The 12,856-nt window shown below is 36.7% G+C and overlaps 1 protein-coding gene across 1 annotated transcript; it reads left to right on the top strand.

The window, feature by feature from the left end:
- Positions 1-10,682: 10,682 nt before the first annotated feature.
- KY384_003987 (uncharacterized protein) lies at positions 10,683-11,608 on the top strand (the record flags this gene model as incomplete). The annotated part of the gene is made up of 3 exons (XM_044812496.1): positions 10,683-11,000; positions 11,074-11,362; positions 11,436-11,608. 3 exons carry the CDS (start codon positions 10,683-10,685, stop codon positions 11,606-11,608), a joined length of 780 nt encoding a protein of 259 aa, XP_044671629.1.
- Between the last annotated feature and the right edge of the window lie 1,248 nt (positions 11,609-12,856).

Below are 12,856 nucleotides of genomic sequence, written 5' to 3'. Positions count from 1 at the left end.
TTTTTTATAAAAGAACTTTAAATAAAATTTAATATTTTATAAATAATTTTAATTTTTTATATAATTTATTTATACTATTAAAGACTAGTATTTCTATTAATTTCTTAATATATATATATAGCTTTAATAAATATAAATAAATTCTTAAGTATTATTAAAGCTTAATTTACTTATAGTACTTTTATAATAACTTAGTAAAAGTATATAATATTAAGTTAAGTTATTATTATATTTCTTTAATATTAATATAGTTTAAAATTCTTATAAAAATAAACTTTTATTTTAAAAAAAGATTATAGGTTTTATACTAATATTATTAAAAAGTTTTATTTTAAAACCTTAAAATATATTATATAATAATATTATTTTTAAATCTTTAAATAATTATAATAATTTATATTTTATTAATATAATTAAATTTAATTTAATATTAAATATTAAAAATATTTTAATTATAAATAAAGTAAACTTTATATATATTTATTTTATCTTTTAATCTTTTCTTTACTTTAATTTATATTATTTTTTAATATAATAAGTAATATAATAGTAACTAAGTAACTTAATATCTTATTATTTATTATTTTAAATATAAAATTATTTACTTAAATAAACTTAATAAAGTTTTTTTCTTTTTTAATATTTATTATTTTAATATTTTTTTAAACTTTTATTTTATTTAAAATAACTTAATTAATTTATTAGCAAAAGTTTTTAGGCAATATTCTGTATAAAAAGCGTAGGTAGCTAGCTAAAAGCGTAAATAGTATATATTTGCTTTTATGCATAAACTGCGCGCAGCTTGCGCGTAAACTGTAAATTAAAAAACAAAACCTTTATAAAAAACCCCTGTTCAATAGGGGGTATATATACTTAATAAATTACTTACTAAGACTACTTTTTATATAAATTTCAAATCTTTAAGAATTTTTAAAATACGTATAATATTGAGGGAGTTATAAGGGTTTTAAAATAAGGGAAAAAAGTTTACTTTACTAAAACTTTATAATTTTTCGCTAAGCCCGCGCATACAATTAGTTAAAAGCAGAAGCTACTATTTACGCTTTTTACAAGCGTATACGCAAACTGCTACTAGAACTTTTGCCAATATTAACTTATAATCTTATAAGTTTCTATTAACTATATAATTTATTTTATTACTTACTCCTATATATAAAACTTTTTTAAAAACTTACAAAAGTTTATATTTAATAATATAATAGCTACCTAATAGCTATTAAAAATAATGAAATATTATAGTAATATAAATTAAATAAAAAGGGTTATTTTTATTAATATAAATAAAGTATATAATAATATAATAAATAAGTTTATAAATAAAATAAAATAATTTATATTTATAAATCTATACTTAGTATTAAAGATAGTAATAGAAATATATATTTAAGTATAAATAAAATTATTTAATATTCTAGTATTTATAATATAAAGTAATACTATTTATAAGCCTTATTAATATTTAGAAAATAAGCTATATTTACTCTACCTCTCCCTCTCCCTCTCCCTCTCTTTAATACTCTATATTATTAATATTATTATAAGTTTTAAAAAAAGTTTAAAGTAATAGAAATTATCCTTTATTTCTATATCCTTCTCTTCTTTAAAAAACTTTTTATAATCTAAAGTATAGGCCTAAATATATATTACTATTTTTATATTAATAATATAGTTAATAGGTTTAATATACTTCTATATAAAAATATTATTAGTAAAGTATATAACTTAAATTTATTTTTTATTATTATTAACCTTAAAGTTACAGTTTATATACTTAAGATCTTTAAGTACTTTTTATAAAAAAACTTTAATAAATATTTAAAATAAATTTAAAATTAACTATTTAATAATAATAATTATTATATTAATAGAAGTAAGATAGAGAAGTTAAGGTAGTAATAGAAAATTAGATTTATATAGAGTTTAAAAGAGATAATAGATTAATATTAAAAAAATATTTAAAAATAATAACTAGATATTAGTTAGGAAGTAAGTTTAAAAGTAATAAATATATTTATAGAGAATATAAGAAGTTATATAAGGGATTTTAAAAGGGATAAAAAGGGTAAAAAGTATAAAGAAAAAGAAATATTAAGGGTAAGTAATACTATTATTATTATTTAATAAGATTTTCAAGCTTACTTCTTTATTAAATAAAAGTATATAAATTTTAAATAGAATTTAAATAAAATTAATAATTAAAAATATTAAATAAAAAATAATATTAATTTAATATATAAAATTATAATTAAGAGATTGAAATATTTATACTTTATAAATAATAAAAATATTTTTATTATTATTAGCCTTTAATATATACTAGTCTAATACTAGTAACTTAAAGATATAGTTAGAAAATATAAGTATTATAATTTTTTTTTTATTATAAACTATATTAATATTTATTTTAAGTAATATAAAAATAATAAACTTATTAGATTATATTTTTCTTTCTAAGAACTAATTTAAAGAAGTTTAAAGTTATATAAGCTATACTTAAGTATATAGCTTATCTTTTTAAATATTAAACATTATTTAATTTAAAAAAATAAATATATAATATATAAATTTTTTTCTTTAGAAATTTATATTAAATTAAATTTTTAACTTTAATATAATAAATATTTACTTATCCCTTATTATTTATATATATTCTTTATTATAACTATATTTATTAAATTTTTTATTAATATTTTAACTTTCTTTTATTAATATATTATTAAATATTTTATTTTATTTAAACTTTTAACCCCTAGCGCTATATCTTCTATCCTTTCTATTTTCCCTTTCTTTTCCTTACTCTTTAATAGACTCTAACTAATATTCTTCCTAAATATTATTATCTCTTCTATATTTGTATTAGTTTTATTAGTATTAGGAGAGGCACTATAAGAGTTTAGCCTACTACTACTACTAAGAAATATAAAATATTCTTAGCTTAAGCTTAATATTATCTTTATTTATAATATATTTCCTAGTTAGCTATTACTAGTATTATTATTTATTTTTATAAAAGGATTATTTATATTCTTAGCTCTAAAGTCTAAAAGATAGGCTTACTACTTTTTCTAGAATATAATAAAGTTTATAGTATCTAAGGAACTTAATATATAAGAAGCTAATATATTTTATAAAGAAGTTAAAAAATTAAGACTAAAAATTAAAGTTATAGCTAAAGGTAAAAAGAAAGAAATAAATTATTAATAGTTTAAGTACTTTTATTATTAAAGAAAAAAAAGTATTAATTTTTTAAAGTTAAGGGTATATATAGTTTAAAAAAGTAGTTAGTTATAAATTTCTAGTTATATTTATAAGTTTTTATTATTATAAGGAAATATTAGTTTTATAAAGATTTTAGTTAAAATCTAAAGAAAGAAAGAAAAAAATAAATTAAATTACCTCTTTTATAGCTTATAAACTATAATTTAAGTTTAGATTAAGATTTTTATTTTATTACTTTATATATTAGTTTCTATTCTATATTCTAACTTCTTTTACTATTTATATTTATTAAATTTTATACTTAGCTACTACCTTTTAAAAATATATATTTTTAATTAGAAGCTATATACTATTTTAAATAAGTTTTTTCTATTAAAATTCTATTTCTTTATTAATATCTATATTTATTATTATTAATAAAATAAAAATAAGGTTAACTTTTTTTTAATTACTATTTTTTCTTATTTTTATTTATTTAAACTATTTTCTATAATATTAAGTCTTTTCTTAATTATTATTATAAATAATATTATTAAGATAATATAATATAATTATAATACTAGTATAAATTAGGCTATATTATTAAAATAATAAGATCTAAGATATATCTTTATAAAACTAAGTTACCTCTTAGAGAGCCTATTAAATAATAATATTTTTAATAAACTTTAAAATAAATAATATTTTAGTTATTAGTATAGAATATATAGTTCTATAAATTACTTATAAATAGAGCCTTTTAAAGATATTAAATTTAATACTTATTAAATATAATTATTATTATATATATAATATAAATATATAATAATTAATATAATAGTAATAAGATAATTATTTAAGTTTTAAAAAAAATAGTTATTTTATTAGTAAGTAAGATAATAAGTATACCTTTACTATTTAACTTTATTATTAAATAAGATTATATAGGTAAATCTATAATATATAATAATCTTAAGCCTAATAGGCTATAATAAGTAAAACTAATTAGTAAGCTTCTTAATAGAAAGTAAGAAGGGTAAGGTAATTAAATTCTATAATATTCTTTAATAATTATAAGTAATATAAAAATAAGTAAAGAAAGTTATAGCCTATATAAGTTCTTTTAACTACCTTTATAAAGAACTAATCTTTATAATAGATTATTATTTAGAAGCTATTAGTTAATAAAATAGGGTTACTATATACTAATAAAGCTATTCCCTATTTAACTAAGTATATAGGATTACTTATAAGTATTTAAGAATAACTAATATTTATCTTTATCCTTTTATAGGTAAGATATTAATAATAAGTAGAGTATGTTATAGCTATAGGCAGCTAGAATTAAGATATTAAGTTTAATAGCGAATTAGAATACGGAGGGTTTAGTGAAACAGATTCACTAGCCCAATACAGTAGTTGGTGGAACGGAGTAATAAACTCAATAGAGTAATTTGTATCACGGAGTGAATAGTACCCTCGAAGAGTCACTGAAGGTAAGTATAGCCGACTGGTATTCATCTAATCTCAAAGCAACCCAAAGATTGCATCACTAATCCTAATTGCATCACTTGGTATATCAACTCTCTTTAGCTTACTCATGCAATGAAATGCTTGCCTTTTCTTTGCTTTCATGAGTCTCCACGAATCCCCACCGGCGCTAGAAGTCAATGTCATAGTCACTCCACCTGGGGACTACCATGGAGCAGTTCTTCCAATACAGACGTTTACGACGCGAATTACAGGCAGACTTAGCACGTCTACACAACACCGAGCGATATGATAGCTCAGCCGAAAGCATCAATGCATGATTCTCAGAACCCAAATCCAGATCCCCACGACCCGAGCAAGAGGGCTGCACCGCGCTTGCTCTCACCCTCTCCTGGTAACTCCATTCCAAAGTGGGACTGAACCGGCCTTTACCAGCCAGTCCGACCGGATCACGATCCATGCATGGTCCGAGCCCACGCCTGCGAACACACAGGGCGCCAGGGAGCGGAGTGCCGCTCCAACCAAAATCTTTGCTACACGCATGTAAGCCTGACGACATCCACATGTTCTCGGCTCGTACTGACGCTCGTAGCCATGTGAACATGATGCAAGTACAGACGTAATCCACATTGGAACGTGCTGTAACTTTGCGTTGCGGGGAGAGAGATGCGTCGAGCGTGAATATGGCCGCTGCAAATTTGTGCATAATCCTGCGCTCGTCTACAAGGAGATCGAGCACCATTATTTCCACCATCGGAAAGTTATCTCGCGTGATCAACTACCGCACACTGCAATCTCCTACGGTGCCATCACGGCACCTGCGCGGTGGTCCGGCACGGCTCCAGTTACTGAGTACTATAGGCAATTGGCTTTGGGTCAGGGAAGACCATGAGGATAAGAGGAAAGAAGAATGGAAGACAGGGGTGGATAGAATGAGACATGTCCTATAATCAATGATACTGTTGTGAGCGGATGAGGAAGTGGGGGGAGAAGAAAAGAAGGAGGGGCGGAAGGAGAGATACGTAATCTACAATCTATGAGGAATTGGAGTGCTGTTGGTATGGTGAAGGGGAACTGGCGCGTCCATCTAGACAGCAAGAAAAATGAAAAGCTTGCTTAAGGTTCCTACTTCCCATCGCGCAATGCGCAGGGCCTCAGCTGCAACATACACTGTCAGATCATGGTGCTTGCCCCTAATTACCTTCAATACCGTCATTATCACCCAGATTTCTCGTTGTAGAAGCAGTCATGCCTTCATGCGCTGACATTCCGAACCAAAAAGATCTACACCAAGACAGACGCATTAGTCCAGCCGCTAACCCTCGCGTCCCTCAGTTGGACGAAACGCCTCAACAGGCTTCATCAATGACAAGAGAAGCACAAATGCACGACTTGCACCGACAATTGGCCTACATAGAAGCAACCCGCCAGACTTCATTGGCAGTAATTTCAAATGCCGACCGCATGTGAAAGCATTCTGCTCAAGGCTCATGTTCATTTCTGTTAGTACTTTAGACTAGCTTGAGTGCATCTTCGTTGGTACTACGGAAATACCAACAGCATGGAATTCCTTAGACATATGAGACCCCTTCGCTGAACAGATGCTCTCAACAACAGAGATGTATTAAAAGACAGACTCGACGACGCAGATATGATAGAACAGCTTTTGTCTTGCTGTGAACTCATCCAAGACCGTCTTGTAAGTGGTCGGACTTGTGATAGGATTACTAGAAACTCAAGGCTTTATTGAAGATCAAGAGGAAGGCACAACCCAGCGGAATCAGAATGGTGCACTTGTTTTCTTGCGGGAGAGGCTGCTTAATTTGAAGCAGTATTCCACTGATATTCTCCAGCGCCCATACAAGTCGATGAACAGAAGCTGCCCTGTTTCGCCTCGCCTCGACTTGAGTTGGGTTTCCTTTGACACGTCCATTGGCTCCTTTCCCACACCGTAGCAATGCCGTTAAACCTCGTCTAGCAAGAAGCCCCGCGTGTCTTTCGTGGAGACGGCTCCCTTGACTATAGTCAGCTAGTGCGCCATACATTACGTGGCTCACTTACTGCATTCGGACCCAGCACAGCCTCGTACTTTTCCTCGTCCCTTAGTAATGGGCTCTCCAGGGGAAGCAGATGACCCGGTTCTTGAGGGCGCGTCAGGCGCTCATTGCCGTCAAGCTATGTGTAAGATGCCTGACTAGGATGCCCCATGCAGTGCGCGTGCTGTGTAAAGATGCGAGGTATGCATTTTGACGTGCTGGAGGGCTTTCGGGATAGCCTCGCGAGCGGAACAATGTTGTTGAGCACCACCAATATCTGCGGGGTACGCAGCATTAATGATCGATTCCTTGCACTGCAAACTAAACAGCTGACAACCAGTCACCTGATTTCTTTCGACTAGGCTTATTGACCTTGATTTGGTTGCCCCAGGAATGACTTCGACGTGACACAGCGAGAGGCACACAGGCACATCACTTCGGAGCGAACTTTGGAAAAGTATTCAGTAAATCTATATGGGTCACAGATTTAAGAGACGCGATGGCCGATGCTTCCTCGATCTTCGTACGAGAACACAATAGAGCTAATCCAATTATTCACAACTCTACCAAAGCCAACTTGATAAGGCAGAGACTTTTGCCCTAGCTTGCTACCCACTGAAGGTCGTATGATGCTTATGGCGTGAAGTCGATACCCACGTCGTCAATGCCAGTCGCGCCCTCTAGGTAGTGCTGTTGTATCACTCGCAGTATCTGAGTCCTTGCGCGGGTCCTCTCGCCACAGCCAGATACCGCAGTACATCTTTCACCCTTTTCTCTCCCACCCCTACATACTGCGCGAGATTCTCCCGCCCTTGTTTAGGGCGGAGATATTTCCCACCCTTCTTAACTGCTTACCCACCCTTCTTAAGCGCGGAGATATTGCCCGTCCGTATCAATAGCGGAGGGATTGTCCGCCCTTTTAATCACGGAGGTATCGCCCGCCCTTTCTAACCACGGAGGTGTCACCCGCCTTTGCCACTTCTGGGTGTTCCTCCCTACCCTATCTATCTTTGCAGATCTGCTCCCCGGCCTACCTGGGGGGTCTGCCTTGGATGGAAAGGTCTAGTGTTGGTAAATTTTTGAGCGTCGGAGCGTGGTAGGTCTATAAACGAGATAGGTCGCTCATCATTGCGGATGAGCTTTACCAAAAGTTCCCACTGCTCTTGTCAAGCTCAGGCCCATGGTCATTGTCGATCGTTGTCGGAGTCCAAACCAGCTACCTTGTCTTTGGCTAAAGTCGTCCCAAGAGCCAAGCAAACAGGAACGTAGACTGTCAAGGAACCGAGAGACCTGTCCACGTAGTTAGTGGTACTTTAGCCTGCTTACGCCTCTTGATCTTGGGTTAAAGTCGCAGGCTCGTTGCTACTCAGGGAGGCGAAGCGGGCAGGCGCTTGAGGACCACACTTAACGTGGTATGATGTACTCACGCTCAATGTTTCTCTCGGGTGTATTGGCACAGTTGGTCTCTGAAGCTCGGGCGGAGCAGACTAGATTCTTCACCAATACTGTCGTTCTCTACCAGCTTCTCCTCGCATGTACCTCCTCTGCTCTTGCCCATGTCGAAGTTCCGAGTATCGCCAGTTGACTGATGGTAGGTACCAGCCTTGCAGCTCATATACATAGAATAAATCAAAAGCAGCTAGGTATGGGTCATCATTATTGTGTGCTCAAGTCGTAGAAAGCGGATAGCTGTCCGAGGTTGTTTTTTGACAAAAGGTACCTCAAAATTAGTACACGACGTATTGTTGTGCTCACAGCAAAGTCATGCGCTGCAAGTCATGAAAAGCTCGTCTGCAATTCAACTTCTGCAAGAAGAAAAGATCAATATCTACAAGTTTCAATTTCATTCATATGCACTGATCGCCAACAATGACAATCTTCGTCAGGTTTCAAGACATTACACTCAATAGGGTAGACTTCACACGAGGTATCATTCACGTCATCGTAGAAGGTAAATTGTAGTGAGTCGTTCGCTCAATTAAAATTGGCGTTTTATGCATCACCGCCCGAGACAATGAATCAAGGGGAATCCTGTGAAATGATGTTCAGTGGAATGATAGGTAGTTATCACTATCGCTATGTAGATCTTCTCGGAGTCATTAAGGCGACTGCCCCAGGGACTAATATCAGATGAAGCCATCTATATCATTTCCCTCTGATGGATAACGTCATATTCCATGTGTCAACCTGGCTTCATTCCCACGTATCATATATCTCGTCGTACATGATGTCTTGCGTCGAATTCATTTCTTGTCAATCACGGGCATAATCTCTAGTGTCTCACACAGTCTTTATTCGCTCTCAATGACACGTGTGAAGCCTGGTGTCTTACACTCTTTTCTTCCCGTTTTGTAATATACGTGTGAATCCTGGGGTCCGACATTGTCTTCAATCCTTCTCGCTCATGCGTGTGAATCCTAGTGTCTTACATTGTCTTCAATCCCTCTCATTCATGGGTGTGAAACCCCGTGTCTCACACTGTTTTTGTTTCTTCTCAATTGCATGTGTGAATCACGGTGTCTCAGGCAGATTTCGCCACTGAGCTAGCAAAGATCAAGGTATAAAAGGAGCCTCCCTTCCCCTCCATTTCGTTTTCTTTCCTCTTACCTCAACATCAATACTCACCTCATTTCTTCTGCCGTCATATCCATTCATAAATATGAATGAAGGACAGGCGCACCCAGCCGATCGGTACCCACCAGATGGCGCCATGACTTTGGTCGCCTCTACCAGATTCTTATGGCTCTTGCCTCGCGCAAGATCAACTATGCGGAGACTCATGCACAATCTTACAAATGCTTCCTCGAGTCTTCACAATGTTGACGCCTGTTCTACACCACAAATCCTGCACTGAAGCCTTGTTATCTCCATTCATGCCTTCTTCTTCATTTCGTCTCAAGAAACAACTTCATCGCAAAATCATCGCAATGATCAGGCTACACGGTAAGCCGCAGAGCGTTTCGCCATCACTTCTCCGCTCATGCAAAATTTAGGTGTTGCTGCATTGATCTTTCATATTAAGACTGTGTGGACTTCAACACATTCGGGACTTTTTCGCCGACGTCTGTTGGGTGTCACGTAAGTCACGTAGGTCACGTAGATGAGTGACACCTTGCAAACGTGATACTTGCTCCTTTAAGCGTGTAAGGAATCGTGGACTATATAATGATCGTCCTCCCATATGTAGAATGATTCCTTAACCTAACAACAATAAGAATATGAGATGCACCGAGAGTTGACGCAACAAAATTCATGTTCTCTCACGGGGTTGACTCTTCACCAAGTATTGGAGACCAGCTTTCACAATTCGATAGATCACAAACAAGCACAGGACGACTACAGCTTGCGCAAGTGTCTGAAGCCTGCACAACAAGTCACTTGAAGCAAGAGGGATTCCAGAGGTCTTTGAGACTCGATAAGGCCATCGATCACACGGCAAAGCCAGGATGTGTTTATGATTGGTGATGAGCCTCACTCGCCGTCTACTTCAAGCCTTTCCATCAACTGAATATGAGCACTCGTTATTTACACATAACTTGCAGCCTGCCTCTAAACCCGAACGTGAAGCTCGAAATCTTCACGCCCTCCAGGCCCGCAGCACCCTAGTAACCTAGGTCTGAGCGATATCATAAGCGAGATGGACAGCATAGAGCTCGATGGACCTCTTGAGCTGCAAGCCCGACTCTAGTCGTGATTCGCGGACCAAGCTCCTGGGATGGGCTCTCAAAATATAAATATATATACCTTCTTATTCTCTGGGCAAGTCACATACAAGTGGTGTATACCTCCGTGAAACTGCTTTGGCAGCCCTTTGAGATAGCACTTTGAGAGGAGTGCATTACCCCGAACGAGGACATTCTCCAAGTCACCCGGACGTGCAGCTACGACTATCTCACACTATAAATATATATAACTTACTTTCCGGGCAAGTTGTACATGCACAAGAAAGAGGAGTACGAATGGAGAGCTTCAACCAACACAGCCGAATCAACAGCCCTGAGCCCAGACATTCCACCTGCTTTGTTTCCCCCTCAAATCACTGTTCCCAAGCAACAACAGGTCTCCAAGACCCGAGAAATTCCCAAGCAACAACAAGTCTCTCTGAGTAAAATGCTATTACATGGGACATATTTAGATGGCCAGTACCAAGGTTTCGAATCAGCCAGTCTTCAATCAAGCCCCATGAAAGATGATGCTCAAAGCTTGCTGGATGACTTCAACGCGAAGCATGGCGGACTCAAGGACGTCCCAACAGTAAGTTAAATTCTACAACTATCACCTGTTTGAAGATCGTTGAATCTCTACAAGAATTAACCTTTGGCTATAGGCAGCGAAATTGATAACCAAAAATTCGCTCGACCTTAAAGCCAGCATGGCCGAGTTTACTCAGAGGTTCTACAAGCAACAACCCCCGAGGAAACGAAGTTCGCCTCCAAGTGATCATATGAAGCTGATGACTCGAACGATTTCCGAAGCCCCGTCACGAACACTCACAGATTACTTCGCTCGACAGACAAAGCTTCTCGTCACGGCTGTGGCTACACTCAACTTCCTCCCGGCAGATCAGCCAACCCTCACTGAAGCGCGCTCAAAGACGCGAGAGGGACACAAGATCAGTGGGGACCGAGAGACTCAGTTTGGGCAAGCAACTTTTCCAGGGACGAAAGGAGTGTTTGCTACGTACGGGAGACGAGAAGAATCTCGTGGAGTACATCTTACTCCCTGCTGCGCCGGTTCCTCGCGTGACGACCTCAGAACCGCCACCCTACCCGGCTTCCCAGCTCGGATTCGAACCTAGGGGTGAAAGGATAAGGGGGGATTCTTGGACCGACGTCGTTGCGGGAGAGCCAATGGGGGATTAGACATGGCTGGCAGCGGGTATAAGCAGCACCAACGAGGTTACGCCTGACACCGTCGACGGCACGACGGACGACGACACGGTTAACGAGACGCTTGACGAGGAGCAGGACGCGATGAGGGCGGCCAGCAGGGGGAGAGCCATAGGTGCCCTGGTGCGCAAATTGAGGTCGACCTGCGACGCGCTCCGCAAGGCGGAGGTGGAGTATCATGCTCAGGCGCGTGCTCTGCTCGTGAGCGCAGCGGGAGCTGTTGGCGTGGTGGCTGCTTCTTTTGCCGGAGGTAATGCTCCATGAAGACCAAGAGACAAATCGCCGTAATATGGCCGTACATCGGCGCCTGTGTCAGCTGACGTTCAACAAGCGTCTGGATCGTATTTGGCAGGCAAGCAAAAGTTCTGCTACAATCATAGACGACAATTATCACCAATATTCCGACAATGGAGCGACATCATTCTACACCGCCACCCGTCTGGACGCCACGGCGCCCATTTATGTGGACAGACCCTCCATGGTCTACTACACAGCACATCATTCGCCCAAACTCAAGGTATTGGCGGCCCTGACCTATGACATCTGCAAGGTCAACAAGCGGAAACTGTTAAACTTCGTGGACTGGCCAACGGTTCAATGGGCTCGGTCCTGAGCCTGAAGACCTTGTCAAGATTCAATTCAACGATCTCCGTCGTCGTGAGTTGAAAGAGAAAGCAGAAAGCTATCATTGCCCAAGCACCTTGCACCTCGGATCTGTGATTGAACAGGTGCCGCTGCACAATCATTACACGGGCAATGCCTGCAGAATCTACGCCGCTCACGGGTCCTGTGCAGAAAATTCGAATGTCCCAATCAGCGCTCGCACAATATCATGTATGTCCTTTTGCATTCGAAGCTACTACAAAGCTGAGCTTAGATCATTCGCTCTTTCTGCAACAAAACCATCCTGAACAACGCTACAGTGGAGCAAAATGGCGGATGGCGAGAACTTCAGACCTATTCTAGTCGGTTGTTGATCTTGTGTATTTCGGGACTTCGTGCCTCTCAATTCAGACATACAGCAAACATGACTTGTGATGACTAAATATTCTCTCGATTATCTGATACAGCAACGCAACCTCAAATGGCTGAAAGCGCAACCCAAGACAAGTTCCTGCATCGCCAGTGGCAAGCTCCAACCAAACCACTTCCCCTCAGTCACATCTGAGTTTCCACGCGAAATCAAGCTACACAGGCCAGCCGCACCTGCAACCAGTCAAC

The sequence above is a fragment of the Bacidia gigantensis genome (assembly GCF_019456465.1).
Source record: "Bacidia gigantensis strain McMullin 20006 chromosome Unknown contig_180, whole genome shotgun sequence".
Taxonomy (NCBI): Eukaryota; Fungi; Ascomycota; class Lecanoromycetes; order Lecanorales; family Ramalinaceae; genus Bacidia; species Bacidia gigantensis.
The sequence above is the reverse complement of the archived record's forward strand: the minus strand, read 5'-3'. Positions and strand labels throughout refer to the sequence as shown.